This window comes from Calonectris borealis, chromosome 39, assembly GCF_964195595.1.
Source record: "Calonectris borealis chromosome 39, bCalBor7.hap1.2, whole genome shotgun sequence".
NCBI classification, from domain to species: Eukaryota; Metazoa; Chordata; class Aves; order Procellariiformes; family Procellariidae; genus Calonectris; species Calonectris borealis.
Window position 1 is genome coordinate 312,108 of NC_134350.1, and position 20,455 is coordinate 332,562.

The window sequence follows — 20,455 nt, forward strand, 5'->3', positions numbered from 1 at the left end:
GACACGGGGGGACGTGGGGGGACACGGGGGGACGCCTGGTCCCCGCGTACTCACCAGCGGCAGCGGCGCCCGTGGGGGGGGATGGGGGGGCCCCGTCACATCCTCCCCCCCTCCCCCACCCCCCCGCGGCTTCACACCCCCCACGCCCGCGTCCCCTCCCCCCCCGGGGACAGGATGTGGGGCAGCACTTGGGGGGGGAGGGGGGGTTCGGGGCTCGCCCCTCCCCCACCCAAAGGGAGGCCAGGGGTGGGGGGAGGGGCACAGAGAGGCGAGGGGGGAGGGGTGGCGGTTTTGGGGTGAAAAGTGCTTTATTTGGGGGGGCCCCGCCCCCACCTGAGGCACGTGGGGGGGGCCCCTCCCCCTCCCCCAGACAGGAAGTGACGTCATTCAAGACAGGAAGTGGGTCCCGGCTGAAAGGGGGGGGGCGGGCCTTAAGGCAGACGGGATTAGTGTTGGCCAATGGGGGCATGGGTGGAGCCGCCAGGAGGCCCCGCCTCCTCCCACGACAGGAAGTGACATCAGCAACCTGGTGGGGGAGAGGCAAAATGGCCGTCACTGCCAGCCCAGTCACCCCCAGTTCAGCCCAGTTTGTCCCAGTAACATGCCTACAGCCCCCCGGTTTGGCCCAGTCACTCCCAGTTTAGCCCAGTCCCCCTCCTAGAGCCCCCTAGTTCAGCCCAGTCACCCCCAGTTTGTGCCAATAACCCTCCCAGTCACTCCCAGTTCAGCCCAGCTTCCCTCGGTTTAGCCCAGTAAACCACCTAGAGTCCCCCAGTTTGCCCCAGTAACCTCCCAGTCACTCCCAGTTTGTCCCAGTAACCCTCCCAGTCACTCCCAGCTCATCCCAGCTCCTCTGTTGAGCCCAGTAACTCACCTAGAGCCCCTCAGTGCCCCCCAGTTTGTCCCAGTACCCTCCAGTTTGTCCCAGTAAAGCCCCGGTCACTCCCAGTTCATCCCAGTTCCCCCCAGCCACCCCACTAGAGCCCCCCGGTTTGTCCCAGCACCCCTCCCAGTCGCTCCCAGTTCGGCCCAGTCCCCGCTTACCAACGCTGGGAGTGGGCGGGGGTCTACCCGGTTGCCACGGTGGCGGCGATGATGGCGACGATGATGACGAGGGTGACGATGATGCAAGCGGCCACCAGCAGCTTCTTCTGTTGGGGGGGGGAGGAGGAGCAGGGTCAGGGGGGGACCCAGGAGGGGGGAGACCCCTGGGGGGGTCCTGGGGGGGGTGGGACCCCGGGGGGGGGGTGGGACGCCCATGGGGGGGGGGGGTGGACCCTGGGGGGGGTGTGGGACGCCCATGGGGGTCCCGGGGGGGTGGGGACCCCGGGGGGGCCCATGGGGGGGGTGGGACCCTGGGGGGGGGGGTGGGACCCCCATGGGGGTCCTGGAGGGGGGTGGGGACCCCCGGGGGGGCCCATGGGGGGGGGTGGGACCCTGGGGGGGGTGGGACACCCATGGGGGTCCTGAAGGGGGGGGTGGGGACCCCGGGGGGGCCCATGGGGGGGGGTGGGACCCTGGGGGGGGTGGGACACCCATGGGGGTCCTGGAGGGGGGTGGGGACCCCTGGGGGGGCTCATGGGGGGGGTGGGACCCTGGGGGGGGGGGGACACCCATGGAGGTCCTGGAGGGGGGTGGGGACCCCCAGGGGGGCCCATGGGGGGGGTGGGACCCTGGGGGGGGGGGTGGGACCCCGGGGGGGGGTGGGACCCTAGGGGGGGGGGTGGGACCCCGGGGGGGGGGTGGGACCCCCATGGGGGGGGGTGGGACCCCGGGGGGGGGGTGGGACCCCCATGGGGGTCCCGGGGCGGGGGGGACCTGGCGCGCTCCCCGCTGGCTGCGCTGGGCCGCCCCCAGGTGCTGCTGCCCCTTGCGCAGGGAGGTCCCCGATTCCTGGATGTTCCTCTCGATGCGGTCGATCACCTCCCCCTGCACCAGTACAAACCAGTAAGCCACCAGTAGGAAGCAGGACGAACCCCCGCACCGCGGTACGGCCTGCCGGAGCAGCGCTGCGACCCCCCGCCCAGTGCCTCCCAGTTACTTCCAGTGCCCCCCAGTTCGCTCCAAGAGCAGCCCAATGTCCTCCTGTGTCTCTCAGTTCCCTCCCAGTGCATCCCAGTGCCTCCCAGTTCCCTCAAAGAACGGCCCAATGCCCCCCAGTGTTCTCCAATTCCCTCCCAGTGATTCCCAGTCCTTTCCAGTTCCCCCCCAGTGCCCCCTAGTTTCCTCCAAGAGCATCCCAGTGCTCTCCTGTGTCTCCCAGTTCCCCCTCAGTTCATCCCAGTGACCCCTAGTTCCCTCCAAGAGCATCTTAAATGCTCTCCTGTGTTTTTCAGTTCCCTCCCAGTGCCCCCCAGTTCCCTCCCAGTGCCTCCCAGTCCCCTCCCAGTGCCTCCCAGTGCCTCCCAGTGCCCCCAGCACCCACCTGCCCCTCGAGGGTGGTCCCCAGCAGGGTGAAGAGCTCCCCCAGCTCCCGCAGGCCCCTCTCCAGCCGCTGCAGCTCCCGGTGCCGCACTCCCACCTCCTCCAGCGCCGCCCGCGTCGCCCGCGTCGCCCCCAGCACCTGCGCCAGCACCCAGGGGTGCCCCAATGACCACCAGCACCCATGGGTGCCCCCACGGACCACGCAGTACCCAGGGGTGCCCCCACAGACCACCAACACCTATGGGTGCCCCCATGGACCCCACCAGCACCCAGGGGTGCCCCCACTGTCCCCCAGTATAAAGGGGTGCCCCCATGGACCACCAGCACCCATGGGTGCCCCCACAGACCACCCAGTACCCAGGGGTGCCCCCACGGACCACCAACACCTATGGGTGCCGCCATGGATCTCCAGCACCCATGGGTACCCCTGATGCACCCGCAGGTCCTTCAAGGTCGGGAGGTGACCATGGGCACCCATGGGTGCTATAGGGCACGTATAGGGTCTCTGGGCCCCCTGGAGCCCCCCAGCACCCATGGGTGCCCTCACCAACCCATGGGTGCCCCCAGTGCCCCCCAGCACCCATGGGTGCCTCCCTAGCACCTATAGGTCCTTCAAGGTCGGGAGATGACCGTGGGCACCCATGGGTGCTATAGGACACTTACGGGGTCTCTGGGCCCCCCAGCACCCATAGAGCCCCCCCCCCCCCCCATGGGTGCCCCGCTCACGTTGGAGATGAAGACCTCGCTCTGCCCCGTCTCCAGCATCTGCTCCAGCTCCTCCTCCGTCACCGAGGCGCTGCCGGCTGGGGGGAGCGGGGCGTCGGGGGGTCCCAGGCACCGGGGACCCCTCCCCAGGGACCCAGGCACCCAGGACCCCTCCCCAAAGGGACCCAGGCACCCGGGACCCCTCGCCATGGACCCAGGCACCCGGGACCCCTCCCCAAAGAGACCCAGGCACCCGGGACCCCTCCCCAAAGGGACCCAGGCACCCGGGACGCCCTCCCCAAAGGGACCCAGGCACCCGGGACCCCCTCCCCAGGGACCCAGGCACCCGGGACCCCACCCCAAAGGGACCCAGGCATCCGGGACCCCTCCCCAAAGGGACCCAGGCACCCGGGACCCCCTCCCCAGGGACCCAGGCACCCGGGACCCCCTCCCCAAAGGGACCCAGGCACCCGGGACCCCTCTCCATGGACCCAGGCACCCGGGACCCCCTCCTCAAAGGACCCAGGACCCCTCCCCGGGGTTCCCAGCCCCCAGGACCCCTCCCCAAGGGACCCAGGACCCCCTCCCCAGGGTTCCCAGCACCCAGGACCCCTCCCCGGGTTTCCCAGCACCCAGGACCCCCTCCCCATGCACCCAGGACCCCTCCCCGGGGTTCCCGGCCCCCAGGACCCCTCCCCATGCACCCAGGACCCCTCCCCGGGGTTCCCGGCCCCCAGGACCCCCTCCCCATGCACCCAGGACCCCCTCCCCGGGGTTCCCAGCACCCAGGACCCCCTCCCCACGCACCCAGGACCCCCTCCCCGGGGTTCCCAGCCCCCAGGACCCCTCCCCATGCACCCAGGACCCCCTCCCCAGGGTTCCCAGCACCCAGGACCCCTCCCCGGGTTTCCCAGCACCCAGGACCCCCTCCCCATGCACCCAGGACCCCCTCCCCGGGGTTCCCAGCCCCCAGGACCCCTCCCCATGCACCCAGGACCCCTCCCCGGGGTTCCCGGCCCCCAGGACCCCTCCCCATGCACCCAGGACCCCTCCCCGGGGTTCCCGGCCCCCAGGACCCCCTCCCCATGCACCCAGGACCCCTCCCCGGGGTTCCCGGCCCCCAGGACCCCCTCCCCATGCACCCAGGACCCCTCCCCGGGGTTCCCGGCCCCCGGGACCCCCGGCCCCCACCCACCGATGTGGAGCTGCCGGCGGATGCGCTCCAGGCTGCGCTGGCGGTACCGGGCCTGGGCCGCGTGGCAGCGCCCCGTCAGCCCCAGGAACTGCTGCGACAGCACCCCGTGCTGCGGGCGCCCGTCAGCGCCCGCCCGCGCCCCCCGCCCGCGCCCCCGCGGGCCCCACCGCCGCCCGGGGACCCCCAAACCCACCCAGGAACCCCCAATCCCACCCAGGGACCCCAAAAACCCACCCAGGGACCTCAAAAACCCACCCAGGGACCCCCAATCCCACCCAGGGACCCCAAATCCCACCCAGGTGCCTCAAAAACCCACCCAGGGACCTCAAAAACCCACCCAGGGACACCAAAACCCACCCAGGGACCCCCAAATCCCGCCCAGGGACCCCCCAAACCCACCCAGGGACCCCCAAAACCCAACCAGGGACCCCCCAAACCCACCCAGGGACCCCAAAAACCCACCCAGGGACCCCCAAATCCCACCCAGGGACCCCCAAAACCCACCCAGAGACCCCCAAATCCCACCCAGGGACCCCCAAACCCACCCAGGGACCCCAAATGCCACCCAGGGACCCCCAAATCCCAACCAGGGACCCCCCAAACCCACCCAGGGACCCCCAAAACCCACCCTGGGACCCCCAAAACCCACCCAGGGAGCCCAAATCTCCCCCAGGGACCCCCAAAACCCACCCAGGGACCTCAAAACCCACCCGGGGACCCCCAAAACCCACCCGGGGACCCCCAAATCTCCCCCAGGGACCCCCAAATCCCACCCAGGGACCCCAAAAACTCACCCAGGGACCTCAAAACCCACCCAGGGACCTCAAAACTCCCCTTGGGGACCCCCAAATCCCACTCAGGGACCCCAAAAACCCTCTCAGGGACCCCCAAATCCCACCCAGGGACCCCAAAAACCCACTTGGGGACCCCCAAATCCCACCCAGGGACTCCAAAAACCCTCTCAGGGACCCCCAAATCCCCCCCGGGGACCCCAACACCACCCTAGGGACCCAAAAACCCACTTGGGGTCCCCCAAATCCCCCCCGGGGATCCCAATACCCCCCCAGGGACCCCAAAATCCCACTTGAGAGGCCCTGAAACCCTCCCCAGGGACCCCCCGGGACCCCAACATCCCACCCGGGCACCCTGAAATCCCACTTGGGGGGTCCCAAAATATCCTCAGAGACCCCAAAATCCCACTTGGGGACCCCCGACACCTCCCCAGGGACCCCAAAAACTCACCTGGGGAACCCAAAGCCCTCCCAAATGAGACCCTACCAACCCAAGAGCCCCCCAAATCCCCCCCTCCGACCCCAACCCCCCCCCAGGGGACCCCAAAACCCCCCGGGGATCCCCCTGAAGACCCCTCAGGGCCCCCCCCCACCTGGGTGCGCTTCACCCGGGCCCCGATGGTGTTTCGGTTCTCGTCCTCCTCCTCCTCCTTCCCCGGCTCCAGCGCTGGGGGGGGCAGGGTCCGGGGGGGAGCCAGGCATCAGGGAGACCCCCCCCCAAATATCCAGGGGACCCAGGGTCCAGGGGGGGACCCAGGCGTCAGGGAGACCCCCCCCCCCAAATATCCAGGGGACCCAGGGTCCGGGGGGGTGGGCACCCAGGGGTCTGGGGGGGGACCCAAGGGTCGGGGGGGGCACCCAGGGGTCCAGGGGGGATCCCAAGGGTCTGGGGGGATCCCAGGGGTTTGGGGGGACACCCAGGAGTCTGGGGGGGCACCCAGGGGTCCGGGGGGGGACTCAGGGGTCTGGGGGGGAACCCAAGGGTCTGTGGGGGCACCCATGAGTCTGGGGGTACCCAGGGGTCTGGGGGGGATCCCAGGGGTCTGGGGGGACACCCAGGAGTCTGGGGGGATCCCAGGGGTCCGGGGGGGATCCCAGGGGTCTGGGGGGACACCCAGGAGTCTGGGGGGATCCCAGGGGTCCGGGGGGGATCCCAGGGGTCTGGGGGGGCACCCATGAGTCTGGGGGTACCCAGGGGTCTGGGGGGGATCCCAGGGGTCCGGGGGGGATCCCAGGGGTCTGGGGGACACACAGGGGTCCCGGGGGGCACCCGTGGGTGGGGGGGGGCCCACCTCGCAGGCGGGTGCGGATCTCCTGCGTCAGCTCCTGGATCTCGTCCCGCAGCACCTGCAGGTCCCGCTTCAGCCCTGGGGGGGGGGGGCACGGGTCACCCCCCCACCTTCCCCCCGGGGACCCCCGAGCCCCCCCAGAGCCCATATAGCCCCCCCCAGCCCCCTATATACCCCCCAGACCACCTATAGCCCCCCCAGCTCCCTCTATATCTCCCCTACAACCCCCTATAGCCCCCCGTAACCCCCCCAGACCTCCCATAGCCCCCCCAGCAGACCCCTACAGCCCTCCCAGACCCCCCAGACCCCCTTGGCAGACCCCTATAGCCCCCCCAGCAGACCCCTATAGCCCCCCCAGAACCCCCAGCAGACCCTTATAGCCCCCCCAGACCCCATAGACCCCTCCACCAGACCCTATAGCCCCCCCAAAAGACCCCTATAGCTCCCCCAGACCCCACAGACCCCCTTGGCAGACCCTTATAGCCCCCCCAGACCCCATAGACCCCCCCACCAGACCCTATAGCCCCCCCAAAAGACCCCTATAGCCCCCTCCAGACCCCATAGACCCCCTTGGCAGGCCCTTATAGCCCCCCCCCGACCCTATAGCCCTCCCAAAAGACCCCTATAGCCCCCCCAGCCCCTACAGCCCCCCCTATAGCCCACCCCCCCCAGCCCCGTACCCTCGTCGGGCAGGGGGGTGCCCAGCACGGCCTCCTGCTGCTGCTCCAGCGCCTCCAGCTTCTGCTCCAGCGCCCGCAGCGCCGCCCGCACCCCCCGCGCCTGCGCACACGCTAACCACACGCTAAGGACACGCTAACCACACGCTAAGGACACGCTAGGGACACGCTAAGGACACACTAGGGACACACTAGGGACACGCTAAGGGCACGCGAAGGGAGTGGGGGGCTCCAGCACCCCCTGCAGCCCCTGTGCCCTCCACCCCGGGCATGCACCCAGCACCAACATGCTAATTACATGCTAAATAAATGCTAATTGCATGGCAATTACATGCTAATGGCATGCCAGTGACATGTTATGGCATGGTAATGGCATGCAAATGAGTCAGGGGGCTCCAGGACCCACCTGCATGGCCCCTCTGCTATAGCACTAAGGTACTAATAGCATATAATAACATACTAATGATATGTTAATGACACGTTAACGCATGCTACTGTCAGACTAGGGTATGCTAATGATATGCTAATTGCATGATAATGTCACAAGGAGCTCCAGCACCCCCCTGTCCTGTGCACCCCCCCACCTGCGCACAGCATTGACATGCTAATAACATGTGGGAACATGCTAATGAGATCCTAATGGCATGCTAATGTCAGGCTAGGGTATGTGCATGGTATGCTAATGATATGCTAATGATATGCTGATGGCATGAGCAGTTCCAGCGCTCTCTGCGCTCTGTATCCCCCTGCTTGCACATAGCACTGATGTGCCAATAACACAATACAACATGCTAATGAGATGCTAATGAGATACCAAGGCATGCTAATGCTAAGCTACACTGTGTTAATGATATGTTAATGACATGATAATGACACGAGGGGGTCCTACGCCCCCCCGCCACTCATGTACCCCCCACCCCGTGCACCCCCCCAGGACATGCTAACGAGATGCTAACGAGATGCAAATTAGCTGCAAGCCCCGCCCGCTCCCAACACGCGGCGGGGCACCCACCTGCAGGAGGGCGTCGGCCCCGGGGTGGGGGGGGGCGTGCAGCCCCATCAGGGCCACCCGGTCCCGCTCTTCATCCTCCTCCTCCTCCTCCTCCCCCGAGCTGCGCCCGCAGTCCTGGGGGGAACGGGGGGGACAAGGGGGGCACTTGGTGGGGGGCCCCAAAAGTCTGGGGCCCCTCTGGGGGGTCCCTGGGTCCCATTTTGGGGGTCCCAGAGTCCTGGGTCCCATTTTAGGGGTCCCTGGACACCTGGGTCCCATTTTGGGGGGGCCCTGGGTCCCCTTTTGGGGGGGGTCCAAGACTCCTGGGTCCCATTTTGGGTGTCCCTGGGTCCCATTTTGGGGGGGTCCAAGACTCCTGGGTCCCATTTTGGGGGTCCCTGGGTCCCATTTTGGGGGTCCCTGTACAGCGGGGTCCCTTTTTTGGGGGGTCCCAGACTCCTGGGCCCCCTTTTGGGGGTCCCCAGGTCCCATTTTGGGGGTCCCCAGACTCCTGGGTCCCATTTTGGGGGTCTCCAGGACACCGGGGTCCACTTTCGGGGGGGTCCCCACATACCTGGGTTCCTTTCGGGGGCCCCAGGACGCTTGGGTCCGATTTTGGGGGGGTTCAAGACTCCTGGGTCTCATTTTGGGGGTACCCAGGTCCCATTTTGGGGGTCCCTAGACACCCGAGTCCCCTTTAAGGGGGGTCCCAGTCTCCTGGGTCCCCTTTTGGGGATCCCTGGGTCCCATTTTGGGGGTACTTGGACACCTGAGTCCCCTTTAAGGGGGGTCCCAGACTCCTGGGTCCCCTTTTTGGGATCCCTGGATCCCATTTTGGGGGTCCCTGAACACCTGGGTCCACTTGGGGGGGGGTCCAAGGCTCTTGGGTCCCATTCTGGGCACTGGGGTCCAACTTGGGGGGGGTCCCCACATGCCTGTGTTCCTTTCAGGGGTCCCCAGGACGCCTCGGTCCCCTTTTGGGTGGGTCCAGGACTCCTGGATCCCATTTTGGGGGTCACGGACTCCTGGGTCCCATTTTGGGGGGGGCCCTGGCTCCCCTTTTGGGGGGGTCCAAGACTCCTGGGCCCCCTTTTGGGGGTCCCCAGGTCCCATTTTGGGGGTCCCTGTACACCGGGGTCCCCTTTTGGGGGGGTCCAAGATTCCTGGATCCCCTTTTGGGGGTCCCTGGAAACCGGGGTCCACTTTGAGGGGGTCCCCAGACCCCTGGGTTCCCTTTTGGGGGGGTCCCCAGGTCCCCTTTTGGGGGAGTCCAAGACTCCTGGGCCCCCTTTTGGGGGTCCCCAGGTCCCATTTTGGGGGTCCCTGTACACCGGGGTCCCCTTTTGGGGGGGTCCAAGATTCCTGGATCCCCTTTTGGGGGTCCCTGGAAACCGGGGTCCACTTTGAGGGGGTCCCCAGACCCCTGGGTTCCCTTTTGGGGGGTCCCCCGGTCCCATTTTGGGGGTCCCTGGACCCCTGGGTCCCCTTTTGGGGGGGCTCAAGGCTCCTGGGTCCCAGATTGGGGGTCCCCGAACTCCCGGGTGCCCTTTTGGGGGTCCCCGGACGCCTGGGTCCCACCTGGTGGAGCTCCCGCGTGCGGTCCCGCATGGTGGCGCCCTTCCCTGCGGGGGCGGATGCGGAAGCTGAGAAGGGGCCGCTCTGCGCATGCGCGGGGCGGCCCCTCTCCATAGGGCGCGGCCGCTCTAGCCGCGGAGTCCTCCAGACCATAGAGAGCGGCTCCCGGCCCCGGGGGGGGGGGGAACCATAGAGAGGGGCCGAAAGAGAGACCGGAGCGTCGCCCGTTGAGCTCTCCCCGGGTCCTCCGGGGGGGGGGGGACGTCTCCTGGGGGACCCAGGCGGTTCGGGGGACACCCCCCCCCCGCAAGGGGCATCCGGGAGTGCAAGGGGGGGGGGCAAGGCAGCGAGGGTGCAAGGGCTCGTGCAAGGGGGGTGTGCAAGGGAGTGAGTGTGCAAGGGCTCGTGCGGGGGTGTGCAAGGCAGCGAGGGTGCAAGGGCTCGTGCAAGGGGGGTGTGCAAGGGAGTGAGTGTGTAAGGGCTCGTGCAAGGGAGCGAGCGTGCGAGGGCTCGTGCAATGAGCAGCCCCGGAAGGGCACGAGCGTGCAGGGCCCCGTGCGAGGCTGGGAGTGTGCGAGGGCTCGTGCAAGGAGCGTCCCTGCAAGGATATGAGCGTGCAAGGCCCCGTGCAAGCAGCACCCATGGGAAGGAACAAGCGTGCAAGGCCCTGTGCGAGGGAGTGAGCGTGCAAGGGCTGGTGCAAGGCGCGTCCCTGCAAGGGCACGAGCGTGCAAGGGCTCGTGCAAGGCGCGTCCCTGCAAGGGCACGAGCGTGCAAGGGCTCGTGCAAAGGAACAGGCGTGCAAGGGCTCGTGCAAGGCGCGTCCCTGCAAGGGCGCGAGCGTGCAAAGCCCCGTGCAAGGGCCGGCCGCGTGCAAGCCCCGCCCCCCCGCGCGCGCTCCCGCCCCCCGCCCCCCCCGCTCGCCGCAGCCCCCTTTGCGCAGCCGCCCCCCCCCCCCCCCCCCCGCCGCAGCCGCAGCCGCCGCCGCAGCCCCCGGACGCGCGGGGTCCCCCCGCCCCCACCCCGGCCGCCGCCGTCGCCCCCCTCCCCCCACCCTGTCCCCCTCCTCCTCCTCCTCCTCCTCCTCCTCCTCCTCCCCCCGCCGGGGTCCCCTCCCGCCCCCTCCCCCGCCATGAAGGACCGGACCCAGGAGCTCCGCAGCGTGAGCGGGGCCGGGGGGGCTCGGGGTGCTATAGGGTGCTATAGGGTGCTATAGGGTGCTATGGGGGGCTGGGGGGGGCTGGGGGTGCTATAGGGTGCTGGGGGGGCTGCGGGGGCTGGGGGGGCTGCAATGGCTGCAATGGGTGCAATGGGGTACTATGGGTGCTGTGGAGTGCTATAGGGTGCTATAGGGTGCTGGGGGGCTGTGGGGTGCTATAGGGTGCTATGGGGGGCTGGGGGGGCTGCGGGGGCTGGGGGGGCTGCAACGGGTGCAATGGGTGCAATGGGGTGCTGTGGGGTGCTATGGGTTCTATAGGGGGCTGGGGGGTGCTATAGGGTGCTGGGGGTTCTATAGGGGGCTGGGGGGTGTTATGGGGTGCTGGGGGTGCTGGGGGTACTGGGGGGGCTGCAATGGGTGCAATGGGGGCAATGGATGTAATGGGGTGCTATGGGTGCTATGGAGTGCTATAGGGTGCTATAGGGTGCTATAGGGGGCCGGGGGTGCTGTGGGGTGCTATAAGGTGCTGTGGGGGCTGTGGGGTGCTATAGGGTGCTATAGGGTGCTGGGGGGGCTGCAATAGGGTGCTGTGGGGGCTGTGGGGTGCAATGGGGTGCTATGGGGGCTGTAGGGTGCTGTAGGATGCTATACGGTGCTATACGGTGCCATGGGGTGCTGGGGATGCTGGGTGTGCTGGGGGGGCTGCAGTGGGTGGAATGGGGGGCTGTGGGGTGCTATGGGGGCTATGGGGTGCAATAGGGTGCTATGGAGCGCTATAGGGGCTATGGGGCGCTGAGGGTGCTATGGGTGCTGTGGGGTGCAATGGGGTGCAGGGGATGCTGGGCGAGTGCAGTGGGGTGCGTTAGGGTGCTATAGGGGCTATGGGGTGCAATGGGGTGCTTTGGGTGCTATGAGGTGCCATAGGGTGCCACGGGGGCTATGGGGTGCTATAGGGTGCTGCGGGGGGCTATGGGGTGCAGAGGATGCTGTGGGTGCTATGGGGTGCAGTGGGGTGCAGGGGATGCTGGGGGGGGGCTGGGGGTCCTAAGGGATGCAGGGGGGGCTGCAGTGGGGTGCTGGGGGTGTTAGGGGGTGCTGTGGGGTGCAATAGGGGGCCACAGGGTGCTATGGGTGCAGTGGGGTGCTATGGGGTGCAGTAGGTGGGTGCTATGGGTGCTATGGGTGCTATGGGGTGCTATGGGGTTCTATGGGGTGCTATGGGGTGCTGTGGGGTGCTGTGGGGTGCAGTAGGTAGGTGCTATGGGTGCTATGGGGTGCTATGGGTGCTGTGTGGTTCTATGGGGTGCTATGGGTGCAGTGGGGTGCTATAGGGTGCTATAGGTGCTGTGGGGTGCAGTAGGTGGGTGCTATGGGTGCTATGGGTGCTATGGGGTGCTGTGGGGTGCAGTGGGGTGCTATGGGGTGCTATAGGTGCAGTGGGGTGCTATAGGGTGCTATAGGTGCTGTGGGGTGCAGTAGGTGGGTGCTATGGGTGCTATGGGGTGCTGTGGGGTGCTGTGGGGTGCTATGGGGTGCTATAGGTGCAGTGGGGTGCTATAGGGTGCTATAGGTGCTGTGGGGTGCAGTAGGTGGGTGCTATGGGGTGCTATGGGGCACCGGGGGGGGCGGGCGGGGGCGGGGGGACACGTGGGGGCCCCCCCGGACGCTTGGGTCACCGCAAGGGGAGGGGCCTCTGCCACGGGATCACCCCCGGCTCAGCCAATCAGCTGCGGGGATCCCTCTGGTGGCACCACCCCCTATGCAAACGAGGCCGATCCTGGCGGCCAATGAGTTGTCGGGAGAGCCACTGCATGCAAATGAGTGTGGGGAGTGGTAGGGAGCCGGCAGCCAATCAGGAAGCAGCAGAGGGCATAGGGGGTGTTCTTTATGCAAATCAGGTGTGATGGGAGCCAATGGCATGAGAGTGGGTTGTGGTGCAGGGGCGGGACTATGCCAATGAGATACCAGCTGAGGGGATGGAATATGCAAATCGGCCAGGCAGGTTAATGGAAGGCAAAAGGAGGACGGGCACCTTTATGCAAATGAGCCGGGCCAAGCAGCCAATCAGAAGGGGCAGCGGCGGGGAAGGATCAGGCCATGCAGATGACTCACAGCCCTCGGCCAATCACGGCGCCGGGGGGCGGGGCAGCCAATGGCCTTCGCCCTTCATCCCCCCTGCCCCCCCCAACACCCCATGCAAATGAGCAGGGGGAGGGCAGCCAATGGGCGCGTGGCGCCCAGTTTGTGAATGGGGGGTCCCGCCCCCCGCTGAGGCCTCTCCCCGCAGGCGAAGGACAGCGACGATGAGGAGGAGGTCGTCCACGTCGACCGCGACCACTTCATGGACGAGTTCTTCGAGCAGGTCGGGGACCCTATAGCGACCCTATAGGCCCCCCCGGACCCCCTGTAGAGCCCCCAGACCCCTTATGGGGCCCCAGACCCCCTATAGAGCCCCCAGACTCCCTATGGGACCAAAGACCCTTCCCAAACCCTACGTGGACCCTATAGGACATCCCCAGACCCCCCAGACCCCCTATGGGACCAAAGACCCTTCCCAAACCCTACATGGATCCTATAGGACATCCCCAGACCCCCTATAGAGCCCCCAGACCCCCTGCAGAGCTCCCCGACCCCCTATGGGACCAAAGACCCTTCCCAAACCCTACATGGACCCTATAGGACATCCCCAGACCCCCTATAGAGTCTCCAGACCCCCTATAGGGCCCCAGACCCCCTATGGGACCAAAGACCATTCCCAAACCCTACATGGATCCTATAGGACGCACCCAGACTCTCTATAGAGTCTCCGGACCCCCTATAGAGCCCCCAGACCCCCTGCAGAGCACCCAGACCCTCTATGGGACCAAAGACCCTTCCCAAACCCTACATGGACCCTACAGGACCCCTCCCCAGATCCCCTATAGAGCCTCCAGACCCCGTATGGAGCCCCCAGACCCCAGATGGGACCAAAGACCCTTCCCAAAACCTACATGGACCCTATAGGACTCCCTCATCCCCTATAGACTCTATATGGGGCTGACACCCTCCCAGATCCTCTATAGGACCTGTAAACCCACCCCCTCACTCTATATCGGCTGCATATGTACCCCCCCACACCCATCCTGTGCGTCCCATGTCCCCCCCCATACCTGTCCCTATACGTCCTGCCGTATGTCTTCTGCACGTCCCCCGTACCTGTCCCCATACGTGCCCCATCTCTGCCCCCATACATCCATCGTACCTGCCCCATATGCCCCCATATGTGCTCTGTATACATCTCACGTGCCCCCATGTCCCCATCCTTGTCCTCGTGTTCTCCACGGTGTCCCCCATGTCCCCATGACCCCCCATGTCCCCTGTGCCCCCCCGTGCCCCCCCGTGTCCCCCCTGTCCCCCCCGGCAGGTGGAGGAGATCCGGGGCTGCATCGAGAAGCTGTCGGAGGACGTGGAGCAGGTGAAGAAGCAGCACAGCGCCATCCTGGCCGCCCCCAACCCCGACGAGAGTGAGCGGGGACACGGGGGGCGGGGGGACGCCGGTGGGGCGGGGACACCAGGGACGCCGTGGGGACACGGGTGATGGAGGGACACCAGGAGCCAGGGACACCATGGGGACACAGGGGATGGAGGGACACCAGGGACGCCATGAAGGACACGTGGGATGGAGGGACACCAGGGACGCCGTGGGGACACGGGCGATGGAGGGACACCAGGAGCTAGGGACACCATGAAGGACACGTGGGATGGAGGGACACCAGGGACGCCATGGAGGACACGTGGGATGGAGGGACACCAGGGACACCATGGAGGACATGGCGGGACATTGGGGATGGAGAACACCAGGAGGGACACCATGGTGGGAACACCAGGAACCGGGAGGGAAACTGGGGGGTGACACCAGGGAGTTGACACCAGAGGGGTGACATGTCCCCACCCCCCCAGAGACGAAGCAGGAGCTGGAGGACCTCACGGCCGACATCAAGAAGACGGCGAACAAAGTGCGCTCCAAGTTGAAAGGTGACCTCGCGGCGGCCATCTTGGGGTGGTCATCTTGGGGGGTGGCCATCTTGGGGGCGATCTGCACGATGGAGGTGGCCACCTCGGGTGGTCATCTTGTCCAGGACTGCCATCTTGGCTGCCCACCTCTGTGGCGGCCATCTTGGTGTGGGGAGGGGGCGGTAACCCACCCCGGGGGAGGTCAGTGATGGAGGAAGGTGTCACGCCGTCCTCTCCTGCAGCCATCGAGCAGAGCATCGAGCAAGAGGAAGGTCTGAACCGCTCCTCAGCCGACTTACGCATCCGGAAAACGCAGGTATCCCTCCTCCCCACCTCCTCCTCCTCCTCCTCCTCCTCCTCGGTGGCCACCGGCGCGAGGTCCCTCACCCACGCCGCGTCCTCCCCGTGTCCCCAGCACTCGACGCTGTCCCGCAAGTTCGTGGAGGTGATGACGGAGTACAACGCCACCCAGTCCAAGTACCGCGACCGGTGCAAGGACAGGATCCAGAGGCAGCTGGAGATCAGTAGGTGGTGGGAACGGGGTGGGGTGGGACAGAGAAGACACCGGGGTTGGGGAGTGTCGCCCACCGTCGCCTCCCCTCGCTCCGCAGCCGGCCGGACCACCACCAACGAGGAGCTGGAGGACATGCTGGAGAGTGGGAAGTTGGCCATCTTCACGGATGACGTACGTGAGGCCTCTCTGCCTTGGAGGACCCTAGAACCCAATGGGGGACCTAGAACCGAACGAGCCCCGAGCGGGGGCCAATGAGACGCCCCGAACAGCCGCATCACTTGAAAACCAGAAGGTCCCCTGGAACCTTTGGGGCTTTTTGAGGCACCTGGTGCCCATTGGGTCACCTGGAACCCATTGGATCACCCAGAAGCCATTGGGTCACCTGGAACCCAACGAGATGCCCCAAATCATTGCGTGACCTAGAAGCCATGAGGTTGCCTATGACCTGTTGGGGTACCTGGAGCCCCATTGGATCATCTCGAGCCCAAGGAGCCCCACCCTACGCTCCCACCTGTCTCTCCTCTCTCCTACCAGATCAAAATGGACTCGCAGATGACCAAACAGGCCCTGAACGAGATCGAGACGCGACACAACGAGATCATCAAGCTGGAAACGAGCATCCGGGAGCTGCACGACATGTTTGTGGACATGGCGATGCTGGTGGAGAGCCAGGTACGGGGGCAGGGACAGAGGGAGGGCTTAGACCCGCCCGCGTCGGGGACGAGGACCTGCGCAAAGCCCCCAGCGAGGTACCAGATCCCGTGGATCCCTCCCTCCCCCTGAGAACAAAATTTGAGGGATTGTTGGATCACCTAGAGACCGTCGAAACTTCTGGAGCCCGTGGGGTCATCTAGAACCCATGATCAAAACCTCTCAAGCCCACCCAGAGACTGTTGGGTCACCTAGAACCCACCAAACCTCATATTTAGTGTTCATTGGCTCATCTAGACGCCGTCAAAAGCTCTTGAGGCCACCAAGGGTCATCTACAACCCACAAAAAGCCACTATTAGGGCTCATTGGCTCATCTAGACGCCGTCAAAAGCTCTTGGGGCCACCAAGATGCTGTTGACCACCTAGAACCGGTCGAGCCCCCTCCATCCTGGCCGCCGGTGTGTGTCCCCTGGGGTGCCAGCCCCGCCCGGGGATGGGGCGGGTGGCTCAGGGCTACGTTCTGGCTCTCAGGGCGAGATGATCGACCGCATCGAGTACAACGTGGAGCACTCGGTGGACTACGTGGAACGAGCCGTGTCGGACACCAAAAAAGCCGTAAAGTACCAGAGCAAAGCCCGGAGGGTGAGTGATGGGGTGGGGTGGGCCAGGAACGCGGACGCCTGGGTCCTCAACGTGGGGGCGGGGCTTCTCCTGCTCCGTAACGCTCCTCTCTTCTCTCCTTTCTCCTCCCCGCGCTGCCCGGACGTCATTTTTTTTGGGGGTAACGTAGAAGAAAATTATGATCATAATTTGTTGCGTGGTGCTGGGGGTGGTCTTGGCCTCCTCCATCGGGGGCACGTTGGGCTTGTAGGGTCCCCGGTGCGCCCCCGCGGCAGCAATTAACGCCCCCCCTCTTCTCCTTCCCCCCCCGGTAACGAGAATAACCACATAAGCGAGAATAAGAATAAATTAAGAGACAATTGTTCATGCGAACGGACATAACAGCACGTGGTCCAATCACCCGCCGCCCCCGTGGACCAGAGCGGTCCGGCCCGGCCCGGGGCCGGCAAATCTAAGCGGCTTTGTCGGCCTCCATCCATCCCATCATCCTGCTCCCCGGATGCCTGGGTCCTCCCCACTTCTCCTCGTTCCCCCACCCCAAAACCCCCGCCACCACCATCTCCCATCCATGCGCTGCGCTTGGGGGGGGACACAGGCCCTGGAGGGGCAGGAGGTGGCCCTAGAGGGGGGGCTCTGGAGGGGCAGATGGGTCAAGGGGGCCCCAGAGGAGGGCTGGGGTCAGGGTGAGCTGAGAAGGAGGGGTCCTGGGGGGGCCCTGGGGTGGGGTTGACACTCAAGAGGGGTCACGGGTTGGATTGGGTTGACCTTTGGGAGCCATTATGGGGGCAGTTGGGTTGGGTTGACCCCAGAGAGGGGTGGCGGGTCAGGTTGACCCTGAAGACAGGTCCTCAGATCGGGTCAACCCTAAAGAGGGGCCACGGGTCAGGTCCGGGTGACCCTAGGGAAGGGTTTGGGGGACAGTTGGGTTGGGCTAACCTCAGAGAGGGGTTATGGGTCACGTTGACCCTAGAAAGGGGTCACGGGTCAGACTGGTTTGACTGTAGGGAAGGGTCATGGGTTGGGTTGACCCTAAAGAGGGGTCACGGGCCTGGTTGACCCTAAAGAGGGGTCACGGGCCAGGTTAGGAAGACCCTAGAGAAGAATTATGGGGGCAATTGGGTTGGGTTGAGCCCAGAGAGGGGTCGCAGGTCAGGTTGACCCCGGTGAGGGGTCCCGGGCTGGGCTGGGGCAGCTTGGCCCTAGCGGGGGGCTCATGGGCAGGCCCCAGCGGGGGGTTGTCGGTCAGGTTGACCCTAGAAGAGGCTGATGGGTAGGGTTGGGTTGACCCGTCCCGGGGGGGGTGGAGGGCCTCCCCTGCTGCTCTCTGGTCCTGGGGCTGGGTCATATGGGGGGTTCCATGGGGGGCAGAGGTGACTCTAGCCCATTCCCACCGTGCATCTGACGTGACGCCATTACCCACCCAACTAACCTGCTAATCACCCATCTAACCAGCTAACCACCACCCATCCAGCCAGCTAACCAACCACCCAACCAGTTAAACAACCACCCAACCAGGTAACCACCACTCATCCACCCAGATAACCACCACCCATCCAGTTAACTGCCCACCCAACCAGCTAACCAGTTAGCTGCCCACCCAACCAGCTAACCAAACAGTCATCCAACTAGCTAACCACCCACCCAAACACCTAACCAAATACCCATCCAACTGGCTAACCAATCACTTAACCAGCCACCTGATCAGCTAACCAGCCACCCATCCAACCAGCTAACCAATCACTCAGCTAACTGCTCATCCAACTAGGTAACCAGTTGCTCAACCAACCACCCATCCAACCACTTAACCAACCACCCACCTACTCAAACAACTAACCAACCACCCATCCAAACAGCTAAGCAACCAACCAGCTAACTACTGCCCACACAGTCAGCTAACCAACCGGCCAGCCACCCAACTAACCAGCTAACTACTCACCCAACCAGCTAACAACCCATCTGACCGCCCATCTAACTGCCAGCCATCCAACCAGCTAACTAACCAACTGACCACCTAACTAACCTGGTAAGTGCCAGCCAGCTAACCAACCCATCGCCCAGCTAACCAACCCGTCCATCACCCACCTAACCAGCTAACCAACCCATCACCCAGCTAACCAACCAGTCCATCACCCACCTAACCAGCTAACCAACCCATCGCCCAGCTAACCAACCAGCTGATCACCCCCCTAACCACCCATCTGGCTTACCACCCACCCAACTACCCACCCACCCAACCGACCTGTCACCCGCCTGACCAACCCACCAACTACCCGACAGCTCAACCTCCTGCCCAATCACCCACTGACCCAACTGGCCAATCAGCCACTCTCCCGACTGACCAACCAACCAGCCAACTGCTCCTCCAAGTGCCCGACCAACCACGACTTAGCTGCCTCCCACCCGCCCACCCACTGGCCTGACTGAGCAACCAATCCCCCACCCAACGACCCCACCAAGGACCCCCTCACCTGTCCGAATACCCCACTGGTGACCCAACCACCCCACCAACTGCCCAACCACCCCACCAACCGCCCAACCACCCCAACAACCGCCCAACCACCCCGACAACCGCCCAACCACCCCGACAACCACCCAACCACCGCATCAACTGCCCAACAACCCCACTGATGACCTAACCACCCCGTCAACCGCCCAACCACCCCATCACCTGCCCAACCACTCTGTCACCCGCCCAACTACCCCATCATCTGCCCAACCACTCCATCAACTGCCCAACAACCCTACTGATGACTCAACCACCCCGTCAACCACCCAACCATCCCACTGACAATCCAACCACCCCATCACCCACCCAGCTGTCCCGTCAACGGCCCAACCGCCCCACCAACAGCCCAACCACCCCATCAATGGCCCAACCACCCCACCAACGGCCCAACCACTCCCCCAGCAACCCAACCGCCCCGTCAATGACCCAACCACCCTGTAAAGCGCACAACCCCCCCTCAATGACCCAACCACCCTCCCAACCACCCAACCACCCTGTCAATGAACGAAGAACCCCGCCAACCACGCAACCACCCCCTCAACCACCCAACCAGCCCATCAATGACCCAACAACACCGTCAACGACCCAACCGTCCCACCAATAACCCAACCACCATCAATGACCCCACCAATCACCACCCATCTACCCCATCACCCGCTCCCCCACCGCACCCTCCCTGGCCGAGGAACCACCCCCACTTAGATTTCCCGCCCCGTGGGGGCCACCGCAGCGCCGCCGCGCCCCCGCGCTGCCCCCCACCCCGCGCCGCGGGGGGTCCGGGGGGGTCCCCCGCCCCCCGAGCTCTGTATTGTCCCCTCGTGGTCTGTGATGTATTTGCTACGAAACCCATGCCACAAACGCACCCGCCTCCGCCTCCTTCCTTCCTCCTCGGGATGGGGCGGGGCGGGGCACGGGGGGGTCCTACAGCTCCTATATGGTCCCTACAGCCCCCTATAGCGGCCCTGGGTCCCTAGAGCTCCCCCGGCGTCCCTACAGCTCCTATATGGCCCCTACAGCCCTCCCATCGTGGCTATGGGGTTTCTATCCCTCGCCTGACATCCCTACAGCTCCTTCTTAGTCCTACAAGGTCTCCCATGGGTCCCTGCTGCTCCCTATAGCTCCCATAAGGTCCCTACAAGCCCCTATAGCGCCTTACAGCTCTCTATAGCTCTTTTGTTGCTCTACATGCTATGAAATAGCTCTATATAAAACCATACGTGCATATGTAGCTACTTATAGCCCCATATGGCTCCCCATAGTCTTACACGGTTGCCTAAAATGCTATACAGCCTGCTATAGCACCATATAGCACCCACAGCACCTATAGCCCTATACAGGACCCCATTGGTCCATAGTCCCCTGT

At 65.3% G+C, this 20,455-nt stretch overlaps 2 protein-coding genes across 4 annotated transcripts; one reads left to right on the forward strand and one right to left on the reverse strand.

Annotated features, from left to right (window-relative positions):
- Positions 1-293: 293 nt before the first annotated feature.
- LOC142074637 (syntaxin-4-like) lies at positions 294-9,727 on the reverse strand. Its single transcript, XM_075135385.1, has 11 exons — positions 9,651-9,727; positions 8,094-8,207; positions 7,085-7,184; positions 6,408-6,482; positions 5,709-5,782; positions 4,325-4,433; positions 3,151-3,227; positions 2,426-2,563; positions 1,819-1,929; positions 1,045-1,151; positions 294-526 (listed from the first exon to the last, which is right to left on the reverse strand). The coding sequence occupies exons 1-10, from the start codon at positions 9,678-9,680 to the stop codon at positions 1,068-1,070; spliced, it is 912 nt and encodes a 303-aa protein (XP_074991486.1). The 5' UTR covers positions 9,681-9,727; the 3' UTR covers positions 294-526; positions 1,045-1,067.
- Positions 9,728-10,614: 887 nt separating this feature from the next.
- On the forward strand, positions 10,615-19,950 carry STX1B (syntaxin 1B). 3 transcript variants are annotated; one of them, XM_075135384.1, is made up of 10 exons: positions 10,615-10,809; positions 13,094-13,168; positions 14,210-14,309; positions 14,746-14,820; positions 15,042-15,115; positions 15,215-15,323; positions 15,411-15,484; positions 15,848-15,985; positions 16,497-16,607; positions 16,756-18,986. In XM_075135384.1, exons 1-10 carry the CDS (start codon positions 10,780-10,782, stop codon positions 16,834-16,836), a joined length of 867 nt encoding a protein of 288 aa, XP_074991485.1. In that variant the 5' UTR covers positions 10,615-10,779; the 3' UTR covers positions 16,837-18,986. The 3 variants fall into 3 exon arrangements, with proteins under 3 accessions (XP_074991485.1, XP_074991484.1, XP_074991483.1); XM_075135383.1 differs by having other exon boundaries at positions 10,780-10,809; positions 18,864-19,950; XM_075135382.1 differs by having other exon boundaries at positions 10,780-10,809; positions 16,497-18,986.
- Positions 19,951-20,455: the final 505 nt, after the last annotated feature.

Excerpts from the sequence above, each read along its gene's own strand:
- LOC142074637 (XM_075135385.1), bottom strand. The coding sequence starts at position 9,680 with ATGCGGGACCGCACGCGGGAGCTCCACCAG. Across the intron at positions 5,783-6,407 it reads GATCCGCACCCGCCTGCGAG|CGCTGGAGCCGGGGAAGGAG; the intron begins GTGGGCCCCCCC and ends TGCCCCCCCCAG. Across the intron at positions 4,434-5,708 it reads CCCGGGTGAAGCGCACCCAG|CACGGGGTGCTGTCGCAGCA; the intron begins GTGGGGGGGGGC and ends GGGCGCCCGCAG.
- STX1B (XM_075135382.1), top strand. The coding sequence starts at position 10,780 with ATGAAGGACCGGACCCAGGAGCTCCGCAGC. Across the intron at positions 10,810-13,093 it reads GGACCCAGGAGCTCCGCAGC|GCGAAGGACAGCGACGATGA; the intron begins GTGAGCGGGGCC and ends CTCTCCCCGCAG. Across the intron at positions 15,485-15,847 it reads TGGCCATCTTCACGGATGAC|ATCAAAATGGACTCGCAGAT; the intron begins GTACGTGAGGCC and ends CTCTCCTACCAG.